Consider the following 25,942-nt stretch of genomic DNA (forward strand, 5'->3'; position numbering starts at 1 on the left):
CAGGCAGAACCATGGCTGATGTGGTTCAAACCTATTTTCACAGCTGCTTTGCCTGCCTGCCTGACAGGGCCATTCCTTCCTTTCCACACATCTGTGCCCCAGGAGAATGGATTTCACCTCTTCCTGAACACACCCTGCCCACTCATGCTTCTCCAGTCTCTACTTGTGCCCTTCTTCCTTAATTTTTCCGGAGAGCTTCTGCGCGTTCTTTAAAACCAGCACAAATGCACCTCTGGGAAATGTTCCCCAGTTCCCCATGCAGAGCCGTGTGTTCTCTCTTCTTACTCATGGGTAGAGCCCTTTACCTGTTTGATATGGTTTGGCTCTGTGTCCCCATCCAAATCTCATCTTGAATTGTAATCTCCATGTGTCGAGGGAAGGACCTGCTGGGAGGTGATTAGATCGTGGGAAGAGTTTCTCCCATGCTGTTCTTATGATACTGAGTGAGTTCTCACAAGATCTGATGGTTTAAAAGTGTGGCACTTCCCCTCCCCCATCTCTCCTGCCATCATGTAACACGTGCTCTGCTTCCCCTTTACCTTCTGCCATGATTATAAGTTTCCTGAGACCTCCCCAGCCAGGTGGAACTGTGAGTCAATTAAACCCATTTCCTTTATAAATTACCCAGTCTCAGGTAGTTCTTTATAGCAGCGTGAAAATGAACAAATATACTGCTCTTTTTAATGCACTTACAGCATTCTATTGAATAAAACAGACATTATTGACCTGGGAATGAACTGCCCCAAGGGCAATCAGTGTTCGACTTATCTTTGTATCCTCAGAGCACAGCGCAGTGATTGGCAGATAGTAAGGAATTAAGCAGATGAATGATTACAGACCTGTTCTCATGTACTTCAAGTGATTTTTCCAATAAAGGCAGTTAGTAGCATGATTCCTGGTGTCAGCCAGCCCTGGATTGAAATGCTAGTTGATATGGTTTGGCTCTGTGTCACCACCCAAATCTCATCACGAATTGTAATCCTTATGTGTCAACTGTAATCCCCAGGAAAGACCTGGTGGGAGGTGATTGGATCATGGGGTTGGTGTCCCCCATGCTGTTGTCGTCATAGTGAGGGAGTTCTCATGAGATCTGCTGGTTTTATAAGGGGCTCTTCCTGCTTGGCTCACCACTCTTTCTTTCCTGCTGCCACGTAAGGTGTGCCTCTTCCCTTTCCACCATGATTATGAGTTTGCTGAGGCCTCACCAGTCCTGTGGAACTGTGAGTCACTTAAACCTCTTTTCTTTATAAATTACCCAGTCTTGGGTATGTCTTTATAGCAGTGTGAAAACGGCACTTGTAAATGAATTTAGATAGGTTACTTAATGTGTCAGTTTCCTCAACTGATAATTGGGAGTAATATTAACCTCATAGAGCTGTGGGGAGGATGAAGAATGAAATTGGGCTACTCAGTGTCAGGCACAAATGATCAGCCAATGAATGACAACTATGATTATTGGGCCAAGGTGTCCAGTTTCTCTTGACAGGTCCCTCTATGTCTAGCAACAGTGGCTACAAGACTAAAGTTTTGGAACACAGAATCTATTGGTGTGGAACCAGTTCACTTCAGAGGTAGACCATCGATCTTGATCTTGTTGGCACTTTGCTCAGCTTAATTGTATTTGAAGATCAGACGAAAGACTCAAGTGGGTCAAATGTCTAGAGAATAAAATCCAGTTAAACAAGGTAGCAGATTAGGGGATTTTACCCTTAGTTACATTTTACAAAAGCAAGTGAATTGTTTCCTTATGACTAGCCTTGATTAGTGACCACTAAAAAATGTATGTTTGAATTTCACAAGTCATATATTTTCAAGACAAGAGCCCAAACTTATCAAGACAATCTTTGGAAAAGCAGTTAATGGAGGCATAATCCACAACTTTAATTAACAATGAGGCTTTCAAATTGAACACATAGAAGGAAAATTAATGAATTGTTTAATTTTGTCTTTCCTGTACCTTACTTGTATTCTTCTAAACGTGCCATTACAAATGCATGGCTTTTTCATCAACTGCTGATTTCATTAGTGTTTAGAAAGCATCCAGTTACCATGCTAAAAGAAAGTGAAGAGGCAGCCCAGATGCTTGGTAAGCCAGAGTTCAAGGTGCCCTGCCCACGCATCTTAACGTTGCTGCCCTTAACTTAAACAGCTTGGCCTGGCTGCACCACTTAAGCTGCCAAGAAAGTAATCCGGGACTCTTGAGGGTTTTTGTGCAGAAGTATCATTTGCAAGTTTGATTTGGAATGTGCTCTTGACAAAGGCGGTTACATCCTGTGTTCCTATTGCCCTGGCTTGGCTCAGTGCAAGAGGGCTACTAGCAGTTTCCGGAAGTCCCCGGAAGTGTCTGAGTGAACCATGTCAGAGAGAGACTTCTGATACTTCTCCTGGAACTTTGCTTTGATCCCCTGAAGGTCCACCTGTAGAAAAAATAATAGCGGTGGAGACAAGAACGTTTGTTGTGTGTTCACAAACAGTGGGCACTCTTCTACATACGTTATATTCATTTGCTCATTCATGCCTTAAAACAGCCCTTTGAGATAGGGCTTTATTTCCTATCATTATTTCCTTTATCACATGATTTCAATTTTGTGATCAGGAAAGGGAAGGCAGAGGTCAATTCCCCAAAGGTTGCAGAGGTGTCCACGTGTGTGTGTGTGTTTCACTAAAACTCTCGAATTTCTTTTCTTTCTTTCTTTTTGTTTTTTTGAGATGGAGTTTCATTCTTGTTGCCCAGGCTGGAGTGCAATGGTGTGGTCTCAGCTCACTGCAACCTCCGCCTCCTGGGTTCAAGCGATTCTCCTGCCTCAGCCTCCTGAGTAGCTGGGATTACAGTCAACCACTGCCTGGCTAATTTTTTTTTTTTTATTTTTATTTTTAGTAGAGATGTGGTTTCATTATGTTGGCCAGACTGGTCTCGAACTCATGACCTCAGGTGATCCACCTGCCTCAGCTCCCAGAGTACTGGGATTACAGGCATGAGCCACCGTGCCTGGCCCTAAAACTCTTGAAATTCATACAGTTTTTACACATTACAAAGTATTGTTTTTCTTTTGAGTTTTAAGAGTTATTTGAAAATGAATCGCCCTAAGCTAGCAGGACTGTACACAACCTGGCAGTGAGCCTGACTTGGCCTGCAGGCTGTAGTTGCTTGACACCTGGTATAAAGCTAAGAAAATTGTCAACACAGAGATGTGGAATTAAGCAATTAAGCAGTTTTTCCCTTATACCCTGATTAGCAAGGATATTAGTACCAGTCAACACAATCCAAAACACTATCAACTTGTAGGATTTATTGTGAGTGTAATTCACTGGAAGCTTGAACAACCTAGGTGCTGGAAGTGATGGTAGGACTCAGGATAAAAATAAATTCAAACATTGCTCTGCCAATAGATGTTTACAGCCCTAGCAAAGGAGGTGATACGTGTATCAGAAAAGATGTAATTCCAGGTAGAACATAATGGACCTCATAAAAGAAGCAGAGAACTCTTTTTAACCAGGAGTCTTTTTTCTTTTCTTTTTTGGCTTAGACCCTTCCTTGTACTCCAGGCCCAAAAAGTGTGGCTCAGGGATCTGATTCTTTCTTCTCCTGCCCCAGTGAGTGGGCTGAGCTGAGAGAATGAAAGAAATGATCAGGATGGGAGTACGTAGGGGAGTGAGGGAGCGTTTGCAGTGGATGTTGAGCAGGCGGCCGATGCTACAGGAGACAGGTGGCGTCTGTCTCTCCCCCAGTCTGTGTGTCCCCCTGCTCCACTGCTTGGTTTCTTGCCCCGTGCTGGGGCAGGGGCAGGGGCAGGGGCAGGAAGGTGGAGGGTGGGTGGGGATGGGGTGTACAGGGCTCTGTTCTAGTGCCATGTGGCTTTGGGAGATTAGGAAATCTGGTCAAACTACTATATCTAGCTAGGCCTGAAGCCTTCTGAGGGAACTGCCCACATGTTGAGGTGGCCCAGGACGTGTGGCTGATTCTGAGATGAGATAGAGCTTCTTGGAATAAAACACTCTGTGGGCCACGCCGGAGTGATCATGGAACCCTCACAAGCCCTTTGGATGGATCCAGTCTCTCTGGGGGCCTTTTGGAATCCTGGGTCTTCGTTGTGTTCAACCTGCCCCCTTTGAGTCCCTCAAGATCTCTCATCTCTCAGTGACTTTGGCGGGAGGTTGAGTTGCTAAGAGACAGAGGTACAGACAAGGCAGAAGACCTGGAGAGAAAGGAGGGAGAGGGGTTTGGAGCCATGGAGGAGAGAGGCAGAGGCATGGCAGGAGCAGAGCAGAGAGACTGGCAAAGGGGAAGAGGGGAGAGAGAGAGAGACGTGGCCTTCAATAGAAAAAGACGAGTTGTGGAGGAGGGGAAAGGAGGGGAGAAGAAATTCCAGGAATAGAAATAAAAACGCAAGAACTGTCTTATTGCGAAGTTATATTTAAAAACAGAGTCAGATGTTAAGTATTATGTGTTAAGAAGCCATGGATCAGAATTTGGTTTGGTGTCCCTCCCCCTTCACCTCCCCCTTCATTTAAAAACTTTTTTTTTTTTTTGAGGGCAGATGTCTGTGGTTTTCAAGTGCTTAGTTCCACCTCATTCCCCAAGGCTTCTCCTGCTGCCGATGAAATGCCACTTCCCCTTTATTTTGTACCTCCTTCTGTCTGTGGCCCCATATCCCAAAGTGTTAGCGGTGACTTTTTTTTCTTTTCTTTTTTTTTTTTTTGAGACCAAGTCTCGCTCTGTGACTCAGACTAGAGTGCAGTGTGGCGCCGTCTCGGCTCACTGCAACCTCCACCTTCTGGGTTCAAGCAATTCTCGTGCCTCAGCCTCTTGAGTAGCTGGGACTACAAGTGTGTGCCACCATGCCCAGCTAATTTTTGTATTTTTAGTAGTGACGGGGTTTCACCATGTTGGCCAGGCTGGTCTCGAACTCCTGACCTCAGGTGATCCACCCACCTCGGCCTCCCAAAGTGCTGGGATTACAGGCGTGAGCCACTGCACCTGACCAGCTGTGGTCTTGACGGCTGCTCCCAAGCGGTTGGCTCCTCCTCTCCCTTCTCTTCCTTATACACACACATTTCCCGAGAGCAAGCACAAATTGACTTTTAGGGGTGAAAAAACCCTTAATCTTTTTATGTATGAAGCACTGATATCCACGTGGTATATAAACAGATTTGTAGTGTTATCTCTGGTGTTAACATTCCTTGGGGAGAAGGGATGGCAATGAAGAAACACATGTGTCTAAAAAGGCTCCTTACAGGAGCAATAGTTTTTAAAAAGATGGAGAACCATTGCCTTACGCTGATGTGCTTGCTTCTGCAGTGTGTTCAGTTAAGGAAAGGCCTCGCTCAGGAATTCGGAAATCATTCTCTTTTTGTCCCTGCTGCTGGCTGACCTCTTTCAAGTGTCTTTGTTTTGTCTTCCTTAACATGGAGCCGTGCATAGCTGCAGCCCCTGAGAACCGCTCGACAGGGTTGCCTCTGCACTCCTCCGTGAGCTCTCCGGAGCCACAGAGGACCAAAAAAGAAGCAAAGACCATTATTGTATTTTTATAAAAAGAAACAGATTGAAGCAGAGCACAATGTCTTCTGCAAATTCTGGGGCTGTCTCTGTTTTACTTTTTCTGTAAATAGGCCCTTAATAGAAACTATTTGTTGATGACATCAGTGGTGGAAAAAAGAGAAGTTGCAGCCGCCTCTTTGGAGTCGGAGTGTGTCTTACCTCGGCTCTGGTCACGATTATGCGAATCAACGTCTCCTCATCCGTCCCCGCACCCTTCATTGACTTGTACAGACGTTCAGCAAAATAGCCCTCGCAGTCCCGGGCACATCTCACTGGGAAGGACGAAGGAAAAGAGAATGTGAGGCTTTCACATTTTGTGGAATGACCTGGGGACCCCCCTAAGTGTCACCTGGCTGCCCTTTGAACTGACTGGATGGTGAGGCAGAGGTTTGAAAGGAGCTGACTTGACACTGTTGTGAAATGAGATTCAGAAGATTCCCTGGTCAGAGCACCTGGAAACTTCAGGCAGAGCTCCTTCCCTGTCCCCTGAAGACCCTCTAGAGGAAAGCTGTGGCATCCTCAGGCCCTCCTGGCCACGTCCATTATTCTCATTATTTCCCAGCAGAAATAACTTCCTATCGAAGTGAAATCTCTGATGCTGTCATAGGGTTCTGAAGGGAAACAGATTGGCCAGCAACCTTCTGGAATAAAACTTCATCATCTTGACAAAGTATCCAGTTGGACAGCCGCCCGCTCTCCTATGCTCAACAACCTCCCTACCCTTTGTTTTTCCTCACTGGGTTTGTTTTGTAAGCCTCATCTCTGAACCTTTTCCAGGTTCCCCACGAACTTTTGGTTTGCAATCTGGGATGTGGACTTGATGAAATGTTTGATCCTTTTTAAAGATCACTTTCCTACGATGCTGCTATTTGCTCTTTCCTGGCCTCCCCTTGCCTTCCAGCTTTGATCTGTCCACAGCTTAATGAAGCATGGTCTCTATTCATCAAGCAGGTGATAGGGTGCATCTCTTCTCCTGGGAATAAATCATTCCTTCCCCTCCTCCCAGGCTCACATGGATCCATCATGACTAACACGTTAGAGGAAAAAAAAATTGCCCTTTAGGCTGTTAACATTTCTCTAGAACACATGATGATGTTAGTGATTAACAGTAAGTGATTGGCATAAATGTGGAATGTGCAACCTTACTGTGTCCTGTAATGGGGCTGTTGTTGTCTAGGGGACCGTCAGTGTGATTGATGCTTATAAGCAGGGGAGAGGAGCAGAGTTCGGGAAGCAGAGTCTGGGTTGGGAACCAGTCTCCTTTTACAGGCCATGTGGCAGCTGCCACAGTTTCAATGGAAAAGAAAATCACACTGAAAAAGAAACAATGTCTGGCCTCTTTCCCCTGAGAACAACCCAAAAGCTGCTGGATTGGTGGTTCAGGGGAAACTTGCACACTACTTTGGGGAGTAGCATATTCGAGACTCACTGTGGTCCCCAGACAATTTGAGCTAGCGAGCACCACAAAGCTTTCCTGAAAATCCTCTTCTGTACAGTGCGATTTGATGCGGGGATCATTGTCTGCCTGAAGTCACTGTGTTCCGCTCGTGCACAGGGGTCTTCTCCCTTGACATTCCTTCTACCTGCTTTTTGGGAAGAAAACTCTCAACATTTCTCCTGTCTATAATCTATGCTTGGGGAACAACCTCTGTTGTTAGCAGCAGCAGGAATCCCTCAAAAGGCTGGGCAGGGATAGCCAGAGAAGATGTGGATAAAATTCTTCACTGCAGCCAGGCATGGTGGCTCACACCTGTAATCCCAGCACTTTGGGAGGCCAAGGCCGGTGGATCACTTGAGGTCAGGAGTTCGAGACCAGCCTGGCCAACATGGTAGAACTCCGTCTCTACTAATAACATAAAAATTAGCCAGGCGTGGTAATCCCAGCTACTTGGGAGGCTGAGGCATGAGAATCGCTTGAACCCAGGAGACAGAGGTTGCAGTAAGCTAAGATTGTGCCACTGCACTCTAGCCTGGGTGACAGAGTGAAACTATGTCTTGAGAGAAGAAAGAAAGAAAGAAAAAAGAAAGAAAGAAAGAAAGAAAGAAAGAGAGAGGAAGGGAGGGAGGGAGGGAGGAAGGAAGAAAGGAGGGAGGGAAGGAAGGAAGGAAGGAAGAAAGAAAGGAAAGAAAAGAAAGAAAGAAAGAAAGAAAGAAAGAAAGAAAGAAAGACTCTTCACAGCAAGTGGCAGCAAGGGCAGCCAGTCCGGTGCTCTGTATCTTGCTCTCCTTTGCCTTCACAGCAAGTTCCTGAACTTCAGTGAGTATAACACAGTCACTTGGACAGTTTGTAAAAGTGTGGCTTCCCAGGCTCCCTTCCTGGAGGTTCTCAAAGGGAATCTGGAGTGGGGCCCAGGAACCTGCATTGTAACAGGTGAATGTGGCAGGGGGTCCATGGACCTCACTTTGAGAAATGCTGCTCCAGAGGCTGCATGTGGTGGGAGCCATTTGACCTCAGCTCCCTGCTCCTAGATGTTAGTCATAAATTGGCATCGCTATCAGTTAGGTGGGAGTGGGGTGGGAAGTGTCTAGAAAATAGTCATGAAGCCGTATTCTGTTATTTGTGTGCTTATTCTCAAGGTCTCTTCTAATCACATTGGCCTTTGCTACCACTGGAGTACAGCCCATTCTTAGAGCGTGTCCCCCAACCCCAGGGACTTGGCTTTTCCTTCATCCATACCCTCTTTGCTCTTTGTTTTTATCTTTATCTTTAGCTTAATCTGTGGATTTGTACCCACCAGCTTAAAATCCACCATGAGTTCTTCTTAAGAGCAAGAACTGGCCTTATTTACCTCTTATCCCCACACCCAGTGCAAACCCTGGGCCCAGGCCGGTGTTGAGTAAATGTTAAATCATTGAATAGTTGTAATACCATCTTCTGACTACACTCCGTTGTTTTCTCGATTTTCACACTGCAAGTACAACAAGCAAGGACGCAGAGCCTCAGAACTGGGCCATGAGTAGATCCCATTATCTACTCAAGACTCTTCTTAATTATGCCTAGTGTTCCATCATTGGAATACTAAGCATGTGGGAGTTATTTATATCCTACTGCTCAAGGTCATCGCCAAGGTCTGAATTTTTCACACATGTCTGCAATTCAAAAAATTGCAACCTCCGGCATAAATGGCTTAAGGCCCTAAGCACAGTCACTTGTACCAGGGCTCGTGTATATACCCTGAATGGGTCATGAGTAACACCAAAGATTTTTAGGCCTCCGGATATCACAGCAGAGGTCTTGCTCATTGAATGCAAAATAAGGATGGATTAAAAAAAATCAATTGCTGACATTGTTCAAAAAAACCCCAAAGAAACCAAACAAAAGAGTTTGGCAACTGGAGCACATTTTTTAACTTCCAGGGCTGCTTATTTGGTTCTTCCTCTTCGGAGGACAGGTCTCTCCATTGCCCCTGCCATTTGGGTTGGTGCCCTGGATTCCTCACCACAGGAGTGTGGACAATGGACAATGCCTTCATTCCAGGGCTTGCAGAAAGAAAGAAGGAGCCTGCCAGACACAGCTTCATGCCCATCTCTCTGCTATTTCCTGCCTTTGGGCAACACCTGGAGAGGAGGTCCTGGGGTTTGGTTGGCACGATCAAGATCTGATCTCCCTCCCCTCTTTTTCCAAACAAACTTCATTCTTTGAAAACACTGAAAGGAACCAAATGGAAAAGGAAACCTGTGAGCCATCAGGCTGCCTGAAACTGGATAACGGTCCTAGGTTGTTGACAGGTGTGCTCAGGGACCCCCGGTGTTAGTGGGTGATATGGTGTGGCTGTGTCCCCACCCAAATCTCATCTTGAATTATAGCTCCCACAATTCCTGCCTGTTGTGGGAGGGACCCAGTGGGAGATAATTCAATCATGCGGGTGGTTTCCCCTCATACTGTTCTCACGTTAGTGAATAAGTTTCACGAGATTTGATGATTTTATAAGGAGTTTCCCCTTTCGCTTGGGTCTTATTCTGCCTAGTCTGCCACCTTGTAAGATGTGCCTTCCATCTTCCACCATGATTGTGAGGCCTCCCCAGGCACGTGGAACTGTGAGTCCATTAAACTTCTTTTTCTTTATAAATTACCCCGTCTTGGGTATGTCTTTATCAGCAGCATGAAAACGGACTAATACAGCAGGACTGCAATGGATGCTGTGGTGTGCCACTCAGATGCCTATTCAGGATCAAGACAGTCATTCACAGCTGAGTCCCTCCCCAGGAATCTCCCTCCAAGGGAGAGAGCTGGCTTGCCCCAAGTTGCGCATGCTCCCCTGGTACAGCCAGTGTTACATGACTGGTTGATGTGGGGTGCAAAAGCCTGGCCCCTTTGCTCCACTTTGGACATCCCAGCTTCCGAGCTTCCTGTGGGATCAGCAATGCCCTTGTTGCAACTACATCACAGTCACTCTCTCTCTTGCTCAGTGCTGCTTAGATGTGTTGACCCCCAAAAGCTATTCCCTCAAATCTTCCTACACACAAACGTCTGTCTGAGTCTGGTTCCAGGCAGCCCAACCTAAGACAAGAACTCTCCGAACTTTACTTTACCGAGAGTTAAATAGGCCTTCTGCAAATCGCCTGATGTTTCTTCTTCAATGGCTTCTTCTATGTCTTTGCCAATGAGCTGCAGAGAAAACCAAAATCAGCTGTTATTCCAGGTTTGCCTTTGACCTTGGTACTCTTGGGGTTGTTCCTCCACAAAAAGCACTAAATTTTTCCAGATTTATTCCTGTGGTTTCAGGGAACGCCTATCCTGACTCTTGCCTTGTAGGATCGGGGTGTTTGCCATCCTATGGAGAGGGGGCTCTCATTGCTGAGGAGTCAGTCTAGATTTGACTCCTAATGGATTTGACCCCTAATGGATTTGACCTTAGTTAGTGCCACTCCCTCAACCTCAGTGTCCTCATCTGTAAAATTTGGGAGTGGAGACACAATTAATGTATACTATAATCATAGTTTTTTTTTTTTTTAACATTGATGTGTAGTTTAGTTCCCATGTGTTTTTTACCCTTTCCAGTTTCAATTTCCCAGGAGGCTGTGGTTATGATCATCTGACACGCACCTCCATCCTCTCCCTTGTCTTGGGACCAGGGACTTAGTCACAGTTTGAGTGAAATAAGTAGGGATGGTGAAGTTCATGATAACAACTTGATCTAAAGTTCCAAGAGGGTGGGTCTGCAAGAGCTGGAAGCCGACGGTGGGGGGACAGGGAGGAGGGGCGGCTGACCACATCAAAATGCCACTTGTCTTCACTCTGGGGTGATTCCAAATAATCCTATATTCACCACTGGCTCACATATCGCTCTGCACAGCATTACACATTAGGTTTCTTTCTAAATATTTACAGAAGCTGAAGTTCAGAGTAAATTGTGACTATCCTTAACACAAATACTGCCCGGGCCAAGGTCAGGGCAGGCACATAAAGAGAAAGGAGAATGCTTTGCTGGGTTTGGGGAAATGCAATTGCGCATTACAAATACTGAAACTTCTTTCTTAGAAATTATCTTTTGAGGATATGACACAATTGATTCTATAAATAATTGGGGACTTTGAGTATGCACCAGTGGAGTTTATGTGGTTTATTTTGAAAACACAGGTAAACAAAATGTTCTTTGTGATGTAAGCACAGTATATATCGGGGGAGGAACTGTGTCCAGATCGAATGAAGCCCTGTTGCTTGATCTCCTAGTCATTGTTTGCGTATCTGGAGGCCTTGGTGTGTGGCAATAGAAACCAGATTAGAAGAGTGGGGGAACTGTCCCTTCCTTAGCTGCCCCCAGTCTTTCTTGGGTTTGATGTGGGAGTCATTATTTTGGAAGGGACTGGTATCCCTTTCCCAGAAACAAGGTTCTTGTTCTGTAGACTGAGATCATACTTCAAGAGAACATTTTGTTCACACAGGTCTTGTTTACTTTAAAAAATCCTCATATTAAACCATTTTCCATTTCTATTGTTAATACCAGGCTAGAACAGGGATTTTAAATTTTCTGTAGAATCTCAACCTACAAAACAGATGAAAGCAGAAAGCAGAGCTGTGCTGGGAGGCAGGAGGGGGGCTTCTTTCCCTAGCCATTGGCATCAATACCACGTTTTTGCCCTCTCAGGTTTTTTCCTTGCACAACTCCAGGAGGTGCTATTCACACACTACAACAAGAAGGTACTGCCCTGTCTCCTTCCTGCCCCACCCCACTCCTGGTAGCTGCTGAGGCATCTCTGTGGGACACAATCTGAAACAATGGTCTGGCCCAAGCTGTTGGGACTGTACTTTGGATACTTCTCATTTCAGCTACTGCAACATGATTCTTAGGGGCTCTTTGTACAGAAGCAGGTTTTCTGATCTCAATAGAAAAATACATTATGAGGGTAGATTCCAAACAAGTCTCTAAGACTCTAGTTAAACAGGCAGCAATGCCTGCAGGGAGGTTATTAGAGGAGCAGTGGAGACATTTCTTTCTTTGAAAATCGGTTTCCCCAAATGGACAGCAGCTGACAGCAGAGCCCTCTGCGCTCTGGCACTGACGATAGAGTTAGAGGGCTGAAGCCTCTGGCGTGGAATGGGGAACATGTACAGGGGAGGGGCAAAGCGTGAGGCACGCAGTGGGGAGGCAGCAAAGTGGGATATGGGTATGCGTACCTACCATTTATGCTGAGCCCTGTTTGGGGACTTTACTTTGGCTTTATAGCTATATAAGTCTTTCATATTTGGTAACATTGGAGACTGTAATGTAATCCTGCATGATGCAGCAGTTTGGGAAACTCTATTGCTTGGCCTGGGATTGCTGGGAGTGTCAGAAGTTAAGACTCAGGCTTACAGCATAAATAAATGGCAAAACCTTGAGTTTTTGTGCTAAAAATTAAAATTCAACCCTAAGCCAGGATGACTCATGCTACATAAGAAACTACAGTGATCTCAGACTAGCATCTCTGTGCTTTTGGTCAGAAGCCATCAGAAAACTCATAGAACCAGGGTCTAAGAGCAGGCTGAACTCTAAAAGCATCAGCAATAAACATCAAGAATGACGCTTGAGCAGGGCTTTTGAAATGGATGAATAGATAGCATTTTAGAGCTGGTTTCATGTAAATAATCATCAAATCCATAGATTACCTTATTGTACATGTAAGCTTTAGCTCTGATTTTTGGCACCGTTTGTTCACCCAGGGAGACTTCTGACAATTGCTAATGTTCATTGAACGCCTACTGCGTGCCAGGTACTAAGTGCCTATTTCCGTTAACTCATTTAATCCTTATGAACTCGAAGAAGTAGGTACTATTATCCCTATTTTACAGTTTGGGAAACCGAGGCACAGAACCCTTAATAACTTGCACAAGGACATACGGCTGTAGCCTAAAGCTGACTTCTTAAACTGTATACAGTCAAACAAATCACCTGGAACACAGGTGGTCAGTGCTGTAACACAGATGGTCAGACCCCAGCCCCGGGGAAGCTGATTCAGTAGGTCTGGTGGGGACTGAGAATTCTCAATTAAAACAAATTCTCAAGTGATGCTGATGCTGCTGTTTCAGGATCTACTTTGAGATATTAGCCTGGAGACTGTACTTTCAGGTAGACAGTCATACACACACACACACACACACACACACACACGTACCCAGAAACTCCATCTGTGGGCCCTGTAGTGTGGGAAGAGGATCTCGGTCACAGAGAAGTCCTCCAGCTCAGAGGCTACACAGCTCCAGGAACAGAGACCAGGGGAGTGCAGGGTCGGCTGTCTTTGATCATGACTCTGGGCATGTTTGGAAAGGAGTGGGCCCTAAAGGTTTATATACAGTCATGATAAAATTCCAAAGCTTTATTGTCTTTTTATCTGCTGGCAACACATAGGAAATGCTATTTGGAATGAGGAGCAGCCAGCTTCAGCTGAGGTAGGAGCTCAGGTCGGGGATTCTTGGAGTTCTCATCCACTCTCTGCTACCGACTTGCTGTGTGGTCCTGATAAGTTACAGATGCTTCCTCACTCAACAGACTTTCCTTGTCCAGCAGTTGTGGGTCACAATAGCTGTTCAGCCTACATTACAGTTATGGTGTTGTTGTGAAATTGAATGAGACACTGAACATAGAAGTGCTTTGAACAGGTAAAAGCCCTCTACACATATAAAATAGGATGCCAAAAAAAAAAAAAATTCTGATATTCCACTCCAGGCGTTTTGCAAGTAAAGACTGCTTTTCAAGGAAGGACTTACTGCTAAGGGCCTTGAAATAACTAACTCACCTTGTGAGCTTAAGTTTATCCTGGGATGAAAATACAATGTATGTGCATCTTTTCAGGAGCCTATCTTTGAGGTACATCATATCTGTCTTGAGAATGGTAGGCACTGTTAGCCAACTGTAAACTGGAGTAATAATAGCAAACGTTAGTATGCTTGCCACATGCCAGCTACTATTCTGAATCTTTATCTTATTTAACCTTAAAATCACTCTGGGGGTGTGAAGATGATGTTCATGGTCCCTGTTCTACAAAAGAGGATGGAGAGATTTGGTCACTTGCCAGTGGTAGACCCAGGATTTGCACCTGGGCTCTTGGACTCTAAAGCTTTGCCGCTGAATGGGACACTTGCTTCCCTGGGCTCTGCTGTGCAGCCAGTTTCCAGCCTGGGTACTACATCTGGGTCTGGACGATTCTTTGTGGTGGGCTGTCTTGTGCACTGCAAGCTGTTGAGCAGCATCCCAAGCCTCTGTTCACTCGATGCCAGGACCACCACCCCCAACTATGACAACTCCAAATAATTCTAGACATTACCAAATATTCTCTGAGTAGGAAAATCACCTCCAATTGAGAACCACTGTTGTAAAGGTTCTTTACAATTCCTTATTGCAGATCTTGGCTTCTTTTGGAAATAATTTAAGACACTTTCAGAGTGAACTCTTTTGCCCTAATACTTTATGACTTACAATTTGATAGGCTTGAAAGGTGGCTTGTAACTGCTTGTAGCTCCTCTTGGCCAAGACTTCATTGAAGGCAAGCTCATCAGTGCCCCAGCGGCCTTCCCCTGCCTCAAGGGTCAAATACAAACACTTTGAAAAAGGCTTTTGTGAAAAGACTGATTATACAGTGCCCTGACCAGGCCTCACTTACAGGAAATTATAAACTATGCATTCAATAGAAGTCAAATGGACTAAGCACTTTCAGCTTCCAACCCACAAATGTATTTCACATACTTATTTATATTGTTTATACCATTCTTTGTTCCAAAATGGATCTGATGTGGTCAACCCCAGAGTATAAGAATAGGAAGCATTCATTTAGATTCATGGAGACTATATATGTGATCTATAAAGAGATAAGCATATCTTTGTTTCTTAAAGGTCATACTTATTTCCCAAGTAACTCCTCTTTGCATGAAATAAACATTTGTTGAAAATAATGCTAATAAATTAAAGAAAAAGAATTTGCAGAGACTGGCATGTCTGCACACATACATCATACAGATCTTTGGCATCCTGACCAGCTAGATCTTTGTCCACGTCATCTCCTTCATTGCGATTAGCCTAGAAAAATTGACACATTGTTATTAACTTGCATTCCTGCTTGACCACAGAAAACAAAAGGACAAAGTCCTGGAGGAAGAGGTGAGTTCTTTCTCAGCTCAGCTCAGGTCAGCCTGGCAAGGAGGCAACACCGCTCTTTGCTGCCATCTTTTGGGCACAATGGATAAACAGAGTAGCTTCTGTGGTAACACTTGGTTTTATCTTTTTTTTTTTTTTTTTAAATAGAAACCAGACTCACCCACAAACCCCATTGACCTCTGAGCAGACTGAGAGCGATCTCTGATTTTCCCTAGAGTGAGTCCATTGGAAGCAAGTCCTCTTCATTTCAAAATATCAGATTTCACCACTCAAGGTACCAGTGCTAAAGAACCCTGAGAGTTGGTCATGGAAGTCTAACCCAAGCCCTTTGTGGTGGGCAGAATTCTAAGATGACCCAGTGCTCCACATCCTTGTATAATCCCCTTCCCTTGAGTGTGGGTGAGAGCTGTGAATGTGAGGAGATGTCACTCCTGTGATTGTGTTATATTCAATGGCAAAGGGGAATTTTGCAGATATAATTCAGGTCTCCAATCAGCTGAGTTTACCAAAAGGGAGATTATCCTTGGTCAGTCTGACCCAATCAAGTGAGCTCTTTTTAAAAGGTCAGAGATGGAAGAAGTCAGAGAGATGAGCTGCTGCTGGACTGAAAGAAACCAAACAGCCATGTGGTACACTGCCCTGGGGGACGGTGTGGAAGGGAGCTGCTGGCGGTCTCTAGGAGCTGATAGTAGCTTCTGCTCAACAGCAAGAAAATGGGGACATCGAACACAGCCATAAGGAAATGAATTCTGCCAACAATTAATGAGGTTGGAAGAAGACTCTGAGCCTCAGACGAGACGGCAGCCGTGGGCGACACCTTGATTTCAGCCTGTTGAGAACGTGACCAAAGCGAACCCAAATATTCCTCAGCTGGATCTCCAAGGTACTACTTGGACTCCTAACGCATGGAAACTGTGAGATGATAGATCTATGTTGTTTTGAGGTGCTAAGTTTGTGGCGATTTGTTCTGCAGCCAGAGAAAACGTAAGCACCCTCCTGCTGCAGTGGAAGCCTCTCCTGTTCTCTGCTGTCAGTGTATCTCATTGGGAGAAACAAAACAGAGAAAATGCACAGAGCTCGTAAAGATGGGTGTGTCCATGAGAATACAGATGTGTCTGTGTAGAGGTCCTGGGGGGACTGTGTCCCAGCAGGGCCAATTCTGAAAGCCCTGATGTCCTGGCTGAGTTTCTTGTGGTAGTTCTTACAGGCCCAGGATCCAGTGAATGCTGGAAGTCGTTGCAGAGTTGTGTTGTGGAAGTGGCCCTGCTTGGGGTCAGATGGTCTGGTTCTTGCTTCTGGGCTGTCTCTTACTGGCTGCACGAACCTGGGCAGGTTACCCACCCTCTCATGGCCTACATTTCCTCATTGGCAAAATGACAAAGTGATGCTTAATGAGCTGATTCATTTACAAAGAGGGATTGTAAACTGCCAATGACTAGGCAGATTGTTTATATGGAAGTAATCCCAATTGAATATAATTTCACCAGAGCTGGGCTGATGGAGCATGTGTTGATGATCCCTCGATAACATTTTTAATATAAGAAAGAAATGTTTATCTACGTTACCCTTTTTCGTCATGGTGCCATGTTGCCAAGGATTCTTTCCTAAGATGGTAAAACAGGTGTTACCTCTTTACTCTCACCTGTAGCAGGGACACCAGGATTTTTTTTAGGTTTCCACTTGTATCACCTTTGACATCGGATTCAAGGCTCCTGTCAAATACTTCGACGGAAGTAAAAAAGGTGGGAAGAAAGCAGATGATTTAGTTTCCCAGAGGTATTTTGAAAGAAACATACTTTATTCAAAGCCAGGATGAAATGTCACTTACGCCTTTGGTAGGCCTCTTTGATGGCGATGATTTCCTAGGAAAGGTAATTAAAAAAAAAAATACTCCAAGGAGGGATTAATCAATAAAAGACACAGAGATACAGAGAGAAGAGGCGTGAGACCATGTCTGGACACAGGGTGCCTTCAAGACTTCCTCTTAAGATGGTCATCCCTATAGGCCCAGGGTGTACGCCTGGAGCGAGTCCCTGGGGATGTGAGCCGCCCCCCTCAACACCCTCTGCAAACATCTCAAACACACATTCTCCTTCTTTCAAAGTGAGAAGTTTACAGCCAGGCTAACACTGTCTTTCACCACCTCCTCACCTGGTCTCTCTCTCTCTTCCCCGCTCAGGTAACCCATGTTAGAAGCTCAGTGTGTATCAGAAAGATACACAGAGTTTTTTTTTTTTGCATTTGTATATATATGCGCTACTGAAAACAGAATTGTATAGGTGTCGTGTATTTAGCAGGTGGAATACTGTACCTATGATTCTTTGACTTAGTTTTTCTCTCAATAACAATATCCTGGAGATCCAGCTATGCTTGTACATGGATAGTCACCTAGAATTTTTTAAAGGGACACACAATAGTCCATGCTACAATAACCTATGGTTTACTCAGCCAACCTCATATTGACCGACGCTTAGGTCATTTCCAAGTTTTCTCTTCTTCAAACAAGGCTTCATTCAGTAACAAACTGGCTGCGTGCAGGAGTGCTAGTTTCTCTCAAGGGTGTGTTCTTGGAGGAACTGCTTTATATTTCAATGTCTAGTGCCAAGGGGTGCACCTCAGGAGCTGCCTCAGTTTACACTTGAACCAGCAGCATGTAAGAGCAGGCTTCCTGCCCCGTCCCCGCCCCCACCCCCAGCCCCGACCAAGCTGGTTAAAATGAAAGCAGTGGGTGGTGATTGGGAGAAGGTGGTGATGGGGAGAAAGTGGTGGGGAGCCTCGCTGCTGCACTCCTGGGCGGGAGGGAGGGGCAGGCCAGGTGCTGGGGGAGGCTGATCACTTGTGCTTGTGTAGCTCCCTCCCTTTTCTCCTTCCAATCCACGACCAGGAGCTGCCTGAACCTGGCACCTGCTCTCTGCAGGTTTTTCTTCTCATCCCATCAGATCTATTTGACTGATCGATAGGTCTTACTTATTGGTTGAAGCCAGGACCTTAGGAAAAGCTATGGTCACATAAGATTAGAAAAATATATATGAATGTATTTTTGAGACGAAGTCTCCCTCTGTCGCTCAGGCTGGAGTGCAGTGGCACAATCTCGGCTCACTGCAACCTCTGCCTCCCGGGTTCAAGTGATCCTCCTGCCTCAGCCTCTCAAGTAGCTGGGACTACAGATGCACGGCACCACATCTGGCTAATTTTTGTATTTTCAGTAGAGATGAGATTTCATCATGCTGGCCAGGCTGGTCTCAAACTCCGCCTGACCTCAAGTGATCCGCCTGCCTCGGCCTCCCAAAGTGCTGAGATTACAGGCATGAGCCACTGTACCTAGCCTGAAAAATACTATGAAAATTAACCTTTTCACAAAGGCAGGTGCTGACCGCCCTAGTGTTGGCTGCCTCCCTGCTGGGACCTTGGTGCTGCTGGGAAGGGTAGATGCTGAGTGGGGGAAGTTGTGTGCCTCTTGGCCTCAGCTCCCACTCCTGGGGGGGCCTGTGCTAATCCTCCTCAAAAGCACCATCCCAACCTGAGACTCTTTGAAATGGAGGATTTTTATTATCTTGTGGGGAGAAAAGAAATCCAGGGATGCTCCGGAAAAGGTTTGCAGCGGTAGCCGGGACCCTGGCGGCACTTTGGGAAAAGCAGCTGAGCAGCGTGAACGGGGCCCAGCACCCAGGCCTTCTCCAGCCATTTTGTGTCAGGGCACTGTTCGCATTTTGCCTGCTGTCTGCTCCAACCTCTGCTTCTATTTCCTGCTGAGAGGCCTCAAGAATGTTGGGCTTCTCTGGCACTTTCCTTGCTAGGCTGCCGCATTCTGCTGTCATGTATGGTTACTGAAGAGGGAGGGGTCTCTCCTATGAATTATTTGTGAACCCTCTTGACTCTTAATGTGTCCCTTGGTTCTCCTGGCTTCTGGAGCCAGAGACAAATAGTTCTCCCCTGTGCCTCAACAAATGCTCTCTTCACCCCTGCAAAGGTGGCATGTGCCTGAGGGATATCCCTCTGTCTGATGACAGAAGGACACACAATCCTTCAGGGTAGTGCTGGCAGCCACTGAGGTGTTCACTGGCATCCCCCAGCACCACTCACCTCTCTTCCTCATTATAGTCTCTTTTGTACCCTATGCTAGCTGACCGCCATGGCCCAGGCAGCGGCACAGACATGCTTGTGCTGCTTGTTGATTTTTCATGTCGGAAGAGCCACAAAGTCAGGCTGGGTGGGGGAAAGTAGAATTGTGCCTCCTGCATATAAAAGCACCCGTTTAGAAAAGAAGAAACTTGCTGGACACAGCTCTTCTGGAAAGATCTATTCTGTCAAGGGGCAGCAACACCAAGACTGACCTCTGGAAGACTGGAAGAGATGTCCTCCCACATGGACCAAGCACACATTATGTCTCCCCAAACACCTGCTCACTCCATGGATAGCTTGCTGGGACGTAGGGTCCCTTCTGGGGTCTGCAACCGTCTCTACCGGGTGTGTGATGCTCCCCTGTGGGCTCAGCTGGGACTGACCTTATTGGTCCTCGTGCACAGGACCTCAATGAGCACGGACTCATCTGTACCCAGACCCTTCATAGCCTTCTGCAGCTGCCGGGCGGCGTACTCGCTTGGGCGGTCCAGAAGGGCCAACGCTGTCTTCTTGAAGTTTCCACTCAGCTCACTCTTGAGTACTTCCTCCAGCTCCTGGCAGAAGACAGTGAGAGACCTGCTGGGAATGGCCCAGGAGGAGAGGGGCAGGTGTCTACTTGCACTATTGCAAGTGCTCATGGTTGACAAGAAAGGTGCTGTGGACATGAATTCTGCCAACCTACAACCTGCTGAGAACATGCACCCTGCTGAGAACCCGCAACCTGCTGAGAACATGCAACCTGCTGAGAACCCGCAACCTGCTGAGAACATGCACCCTGCTGAGAACCCGCAACCTGCTGAGAACATGCACCCTGCTGAGAACCCGCAACCTGCTGAGAACATGCACCCTGCTGAGAACCCGCAACCTGCTGAGAACATGCACCCTGCTGAGAACCCGCAACCTGCTGAGAACATGCAACCTGCTGAGAACCCGCAACCTGCTGAGAACATGCAACCTGCTGAGAACCCGCAACCTGCTGAGAACATGCAACCTGCTGAGAACCCGCAACCTGCTGAGAACATGCAACCTGCTGAGAACATGTAACTTGCTGAGAACCCGCAACCTGCTGAGAACATGCAACCTGCTGAGAACATGCAACCTGCTGAGAACATGTAACCTGCTGAGAACATGCACCCTGCTGAGAACATGCAACCTGCTCTCAGCTGTCCAACCACCTTCCCCCAGGGCGGGCAGAGAGGAGCTCCCTGCTCAGGGCTGGAGACCTCGCTGATGAATCACAATAACAACAGTATCTGCAGAACATTTGAGGGCTCAGAGAGCTTTTTCAGCCAGTCCTCAAGATCGCTGAAAAACCCTCAAGATCTGTTGAACCTGAGAAGATGAAGCATTTTCCCCAAATATTCAGCTAGGAAGGACTGAAATACAGGGCTGTTATCTCTAGGACCGGAGAATTTGTCATCTGAATCGGGATGCTTTTCAGTGTGGAAGGGGGCACTATTAGCAATTGCAGAGGACAACAGCAATAAAGAGGATTGTCATGGGAAGACTGACGGCCTATATCGTCACTTCAGTTATCTCACTAAATCCTGGAAAGGACACACGTGAGGAAGAACGCAGGTGTGTAGAAGGCGAAGTACATGGAATTCTTACTGGCATCTGTTTTTTCTTTTTTTGAGACAGGGTCTCACTCTGTCACCCAGGCTGGAGTGCAGTGGTGCAATCATGGCTCACTGCAGCCTCGACCTCCCGGGCTCAGATGATCCTCCCATCTCAGCCTTCCAAAGTGCTGGAATTATAGGCGTGAGCCACCATGACCCCCAGCCTGGCATCTATTCTGACAAGCACTTGTCTTCCTTTTTTCTTTGAGCACCCACTTTTCACGAGAGAACTAACTATCTTCTCCCTGCCTCCCTCTGACAGTGTGGTTTAACAGGACAAATGGTCAAGGATGGGCATCAGCCTACCTAGAGTAGTCAATGCCCCAACTCAAACCAAAGACCTTCACATGGAGCGACAGCCTAGGATAGCTCAGATTGGAGGCCCATAGGCCAGCTGGCATTTCAAGGACACGAACTATAGCATAGGGTTGGCAGCTCCCCAGCAATGGGGTATGATGGCAAGGAACACAGCCACGGCAGCTCTGTGACCTTGGAAATGTACTTAATTCCACCAGCTGTCAGTTTTCAGCTCCAGAAAATGGAGACAGTACAGGACTGACCTCGCAGGGTTATTTGGAGAATTAAATGTGACAATCCTTGTCGATACTGAGCATAGTGCTTGACATATTTTAAATGGTCAACAAATGCTTATTATCATTAATCTCCCATGCTGAAAAAATTTTCTAAGAGGAGGGAAATAGACTATTTCTCAAATGAAGCTCTGAGCTTTTGGCCTGGGAGAAAAGCCCGGAATATTTTTGTCCAAAGCCCTGGGATCTGCAGTCCTACAAGGGGCCTGTAATATTATGCTTCTGCCCCACAGTGGCTGCTCCAGCCAACACTGCATCTTGTGAAGGCAGGTCTGTGGTCAGTACTCTATGGTGTGGAGTCACCTAAAAATTGGAAATATATTTTCAGGCCAGGTAGGCATGATATACAGCTGCAGAGAAGAAAAATCCCAGCTTCCCACTCTTACAAGCCGCAGGCGTTACAACAAATCCTTGTGTGTTTACATTCTGTCTGGACAGAGTAGCAGGCTCGGGATAGCTCAGCTCTACTACTGGTTTTCCTGCTAACTCTGTGTTACCATGGGATGTTTATTCTCTTTGGAGGTCAACTGACATGGGGCTGAGATTGCATCATATCTAACATCTTCTAGCTTTGCGATGTTGGGATTCTAGATCATCTCTTTGGCAGTCTCAGCTCTCTGAAACACAGCTGAGAACCAGAAAGTAAGCAAATGATTGGCAAATGAAGTATCACAAAGTTTTGTGCTAGAACATGCCCATTTAAGTTTTAACAGGATCCCTAGGCTTTCACTTTGAACCCATTTACTCTTCTTTAGACTAAAGATTAAGAAGCATTGTATCCGAGTTTTCTTTCTTTCCTTCTTCCTCTCTTCCTCTCTTTCTTTCCTTCTTCCTTTCTTTCTTTCTCTCTCTCTTTCTTTTTCTTTTCTTTTCTTCCCTTCTTTCCCTTCCTCCCCTCCTCCCTTTCTCTTTTTTTCTTTTCTTTTCTTTCTTTCCTTTCCACAGGGTCTCACTCTATCACCCAGGCTGGAGTGCAGTGGTGCAATCACAGCTCACTGAGGCCTCAACTTCTTGGGCTTATGCAACCCTCCAGCCTCAGCCTCCTGAGTAGCAGGGACTACAGGCACGTACCACCATACCCAGCTAATTTTTTATTTTTGGTAGAGATGAAGGTCTCAACTGGTCTCAAACTCCTGGGCTCAAGCGATCCTCCTGCCTTGGCCTCCCAAAGTGTTGGGTTTACAGGTGTGAGCCACCCTGCCTGGCCTGACTTTTCATACTGGTAGGGTGAATGTGTCTTGGGAGGGTACTAGAATTAGGGGTGTTGACAGGGATAAAAATGCAGCTTCAGACCAGGCACGGTGGCTCATGCCTGTAATCCTAGCACTTTGGGAGACTGATGTGGGCAGATCACGAGGTCTCAGGAATTTGAGACTAGCCTAACCAAAATTAAAATAGAAAAATTTTACTAAAAACACAAAACTTAGCCAGGTGTGGTGGCATGTGCCTGTAATCCCAGCTACTCAGGAGGCTGAGGCAGGAGAATCGCTTGAACCTGGGAGGCAGAGGTTGCAGTGAGCCAAGATTACGCCACTACATTCCAGCCTGGGCAACAGAGTGAGACTCCATCTCAAAAAAACAAAACAAAACAAAACAAAACAAATTCAGCTTCATGCATTCAATTAAATGCAATTGAACTGAAGATGCACTTATTTTCATCAAAAATTACATTGATGAGCCTAAGAGTAAGGAGAGAAGCAGAAAAAGCACAAAAGCACAGCCATTTGGGCCATTTAGTGTATGAGCAAATAGCTCTACTTATGACACTGGGTCCTCCAGGAATGGATACTGTTCTTGAAGTCAGAAGACTTGGATGTGAGACTTGGATGTGAGTCCTGGTTCTCTGTCTTTTTTTTTAGATGTGTGTTGTAAAATGGAAACAATCATAGTCATCATAGCTTTCCTGTATTGGTACATACTGGCATTATCCTGACTGGTTCTCCCAGCAACATGAGAAGGGAGCTAAGTTGTCATCTTCTTTCTATCCATGAAAAGACCAAGGCCTGAAGCAATTGTTACCTGCTCAATATCAAATAAATAGGAAAACCCAGCTTCATCTTTCTATATATCTATTTATACCTACAGTGATTGAAACGGTAAAAGTTTGATAAATACAAATGAGAATACAGCATAATAATTGATATTCATTTTGCATGATAATTCTAATGACATTAAGGTTGTGTTCATTATATATTAATAAAGAAATAAGAAAGCCTAATGCATACTTGAAGACTTCTGTATATAACATTATTTTCAACAATAAAAAGAATGAAAGAAAAGAAAGAAAATGTAAAGAAAAAAAGATGTTGATAGCTTAATGAAATGGAGGGGTTTTTTTTGTAGTTTTCTGTAACAATCACTTATGAAAAATTCCTGTATAAAGACTCACTTGTGGAAACTGATATTCAAATTACTGATCTATCTACATATGTACAGTTAGTCCAAATTAAGTGAAAAAAACACTAGGGTCTTAACAGAAAAATGAAGTCAATTTAAGAAATAATGAGTTTAAGAGTACTGATTTTACAGGCTATTGAGTTAACAAAGCAATTTCAGTTTTTCTGAACTCCATTAATGCTTTTAAGTGGTGATTTCAGTTTTCCTCCTGGGCTGACTCAATAAAGCTATAAAGATATTCTGAATGGCCGTGGGGACATGAGGAAGCCAAGACGGCTGAGGCCACGGCTGGGTGCGTGCTTGCTGACTACCCCTGGAATCACCTTGCCGTACGTTGCCTTGTACTTTTGCTTGATTTGTTGCCTCTCATCTGATGTCCTGCCCGATAAGATTTCAATGATGGCTGCTTCATTGGTTCCTAAAATGCAGGAGAAACAAACAAAGCCACAGTGAGCAAGAAACAAGATGGAAGTTTATTTTAGTCCAGGGTGAGGAAGCCAGGACTCACAGTTTAAAGGTGGTCGGAGGCAACTATGAACCCAATGGACCCTTAGCTTTGATGCCTTGTGCTGAAAACTGTATTCTTTTCACTCACTTAGTCAAATAGCCATTGAGGCCTCACAGTGCATGGCACACAGTGCTAGGCACTGTGGTGGAAAGAGGAACGAGTATGGCCAGTTCCTTAATTGTATTCCTAGGGAAATGAAAACATTTATCCACCCCAACACTTGTATGTGAATGTTCATAGCAGCATTACTCATAATAGCTCAAACATGGAACAGCCCCAATGTTCATCACCTGAATATGAATAAAGAAAATGTGGAATATCCATACAATGGAATGCTATTTGGTCAGAAAAAGGAATAAATTACGGATAGATGTTATAACATGGATGAACCTTAAGAACGTTATGCTAAGTGAAAGAAGTCAATCATAGCAGATCACATGTTATATAATTCCATTCATATGAAAGTCCAGAATAGTAGAATATACAGAGGCTGGAAGTATACTAGTGGCTGGGGTGGGTGGGCTGCCTAGGGGGATGGTAGCTGGAGTCTAGGGCTACTTTTTGAAGTGATGAAAATGTTCTAAAATCGACTATGGTGGCTGTTGCACGTATCTGTGAGTATAATAAAAACTATTGAATTAAACACTTTAAGTGGATGAATCATATGGTGCATGAATTATATCTCAATAAAAATGTTTTTAAAAACAACAAGGAAAAAGATGGCCTGTTCCTTGGCCTCTGGGTGCTTACAATTGCACGAACAAGATTAAGATATAGGCTCAAACTGTTACAATATTAACCCCACCCATACATTTGTTAATCTCAGGAGAGGAGTCTTGATTGAAACCATGAAGGGAGGTTGCCCCTTTTAACTCCTATTACCTTTATGCTATTTTTTAAAAGCTTTTTTTCCCCTGATGCTCAAAGTAATACAAGCTCATGGCAGCAATTTGATCAGTACTGAAAACTATAGTGAATGAGAAAGAAGGGGAGAATATCCTCGTTTGAACCAGAAACCAGGATCAGAAAGATGACCCAGGTATTTCCAGTGTGGGAATGAGAAAGACTGTTTTACCATCAAGCCCCACATTAGATTTATTCAGGCTGGATTCAAATCATGGCTCCACCCTGTACTGACTGCATGACATTGGGCAAGTGATTTGTCTTGCTAAGTGTCAGTTTTCCCACCTGTAAGATGGGGGTAATAGTATACAATAGAATAGAAATAGAATATACATCAGAATGAAATGCGAGAATCCAAGTGTGGGTCTAGTCCGTGGTGGTCCAGAGAGTGCATGTGGGAAACCCAGGACACCAGGGGATTAAATGACCACGCGCCTGGCACTGCCTCACATCCATGCAGGGTGTGCACCAGGGACCAGCCTCCGTGAACTGCTCACCCCAGTGATCAAGCTCACTGGGATCAAGGCACAGCAGTCAGCAATCATGGGAGCTGGAGGAAACGTCAGAGACTACCTAGTCCAAGCTCTTACTTACAGATGAGGAAGCTGAGGCACAACACAGTGCCTCTTCTCGGTTCCTGCGTGTACCTGATTGTTCTGCAGCATTTGAATTCTGCAGTTGGAAGTTCTTTT

General features: G+C 45.4%; 1 protein-coding gene across 2 annotated transcripts in view; it reads right to left on the reverse strand.

The window, feature by feature from the left end:
- Positions 1-1,862: 1,862 nt before the first annotated feature.
- ANXA13 (annexin A13) overlaps positions 1,863-25,942 on the reverse strand; it is a 64,591-nt gene continuing 40,511 nt past the window's right edge. For both annotated transcript variants that reach the window (XM_033202953.1, XM_033202952.1), the window contains 9 exons: positions 24,163-24,257; positions 19,617-19,787; positions 16,940-16,973; positions 16,754-16,833; positions 14,965-15,033; positions 14,437-14,538; positions 10,073-10,148; positions 5,699-5,811; positions 1,863-2,417 (listed from right to left, as the gene is read on the reverse strand). In XM_033202953.1, the coding sequence (XP_033058844.1) occupies positions 2,298-2,417; positions 5,699-5,811; positions 10,073-10,148; positions 14,437-14,538; positions 14,965-15,033; positions 16,754-16,833; positions 16,940-16,973; positions 19,617-19,787; positions 24,163-24,257 (860 nt within the window). In that variant the 3' untranslated portion in view covers positions 1,863-2,297. The remainder of the gene's footprint in view (positions 2,418-5,698; positions 5,812-10,072; positions 10,149-14,436; positions 14,539-14,964; positions 15,034-16,753; positions 16,834-16,939; positions 16,974-19,616; positions 19,788-24,162; positions 24,258-25,942) is intronic.

This window comes from Trachypithecus francoisi, unplaced genomic scaffold, assembly GCF_009764315.1.
Source record: "Trachypithecus francoisi isolate TF-2019V2 unplaced genomic scaffold, Tfra_2.0 Lachesis_group7, whole genome shotgun sequence".
Lineage (NCBI taxonomy): Eukaryota > Metazoa > Chordata > Mammalia > Primates > Cercopithecidae > Trachypithecus > Trachypithecus francoisi.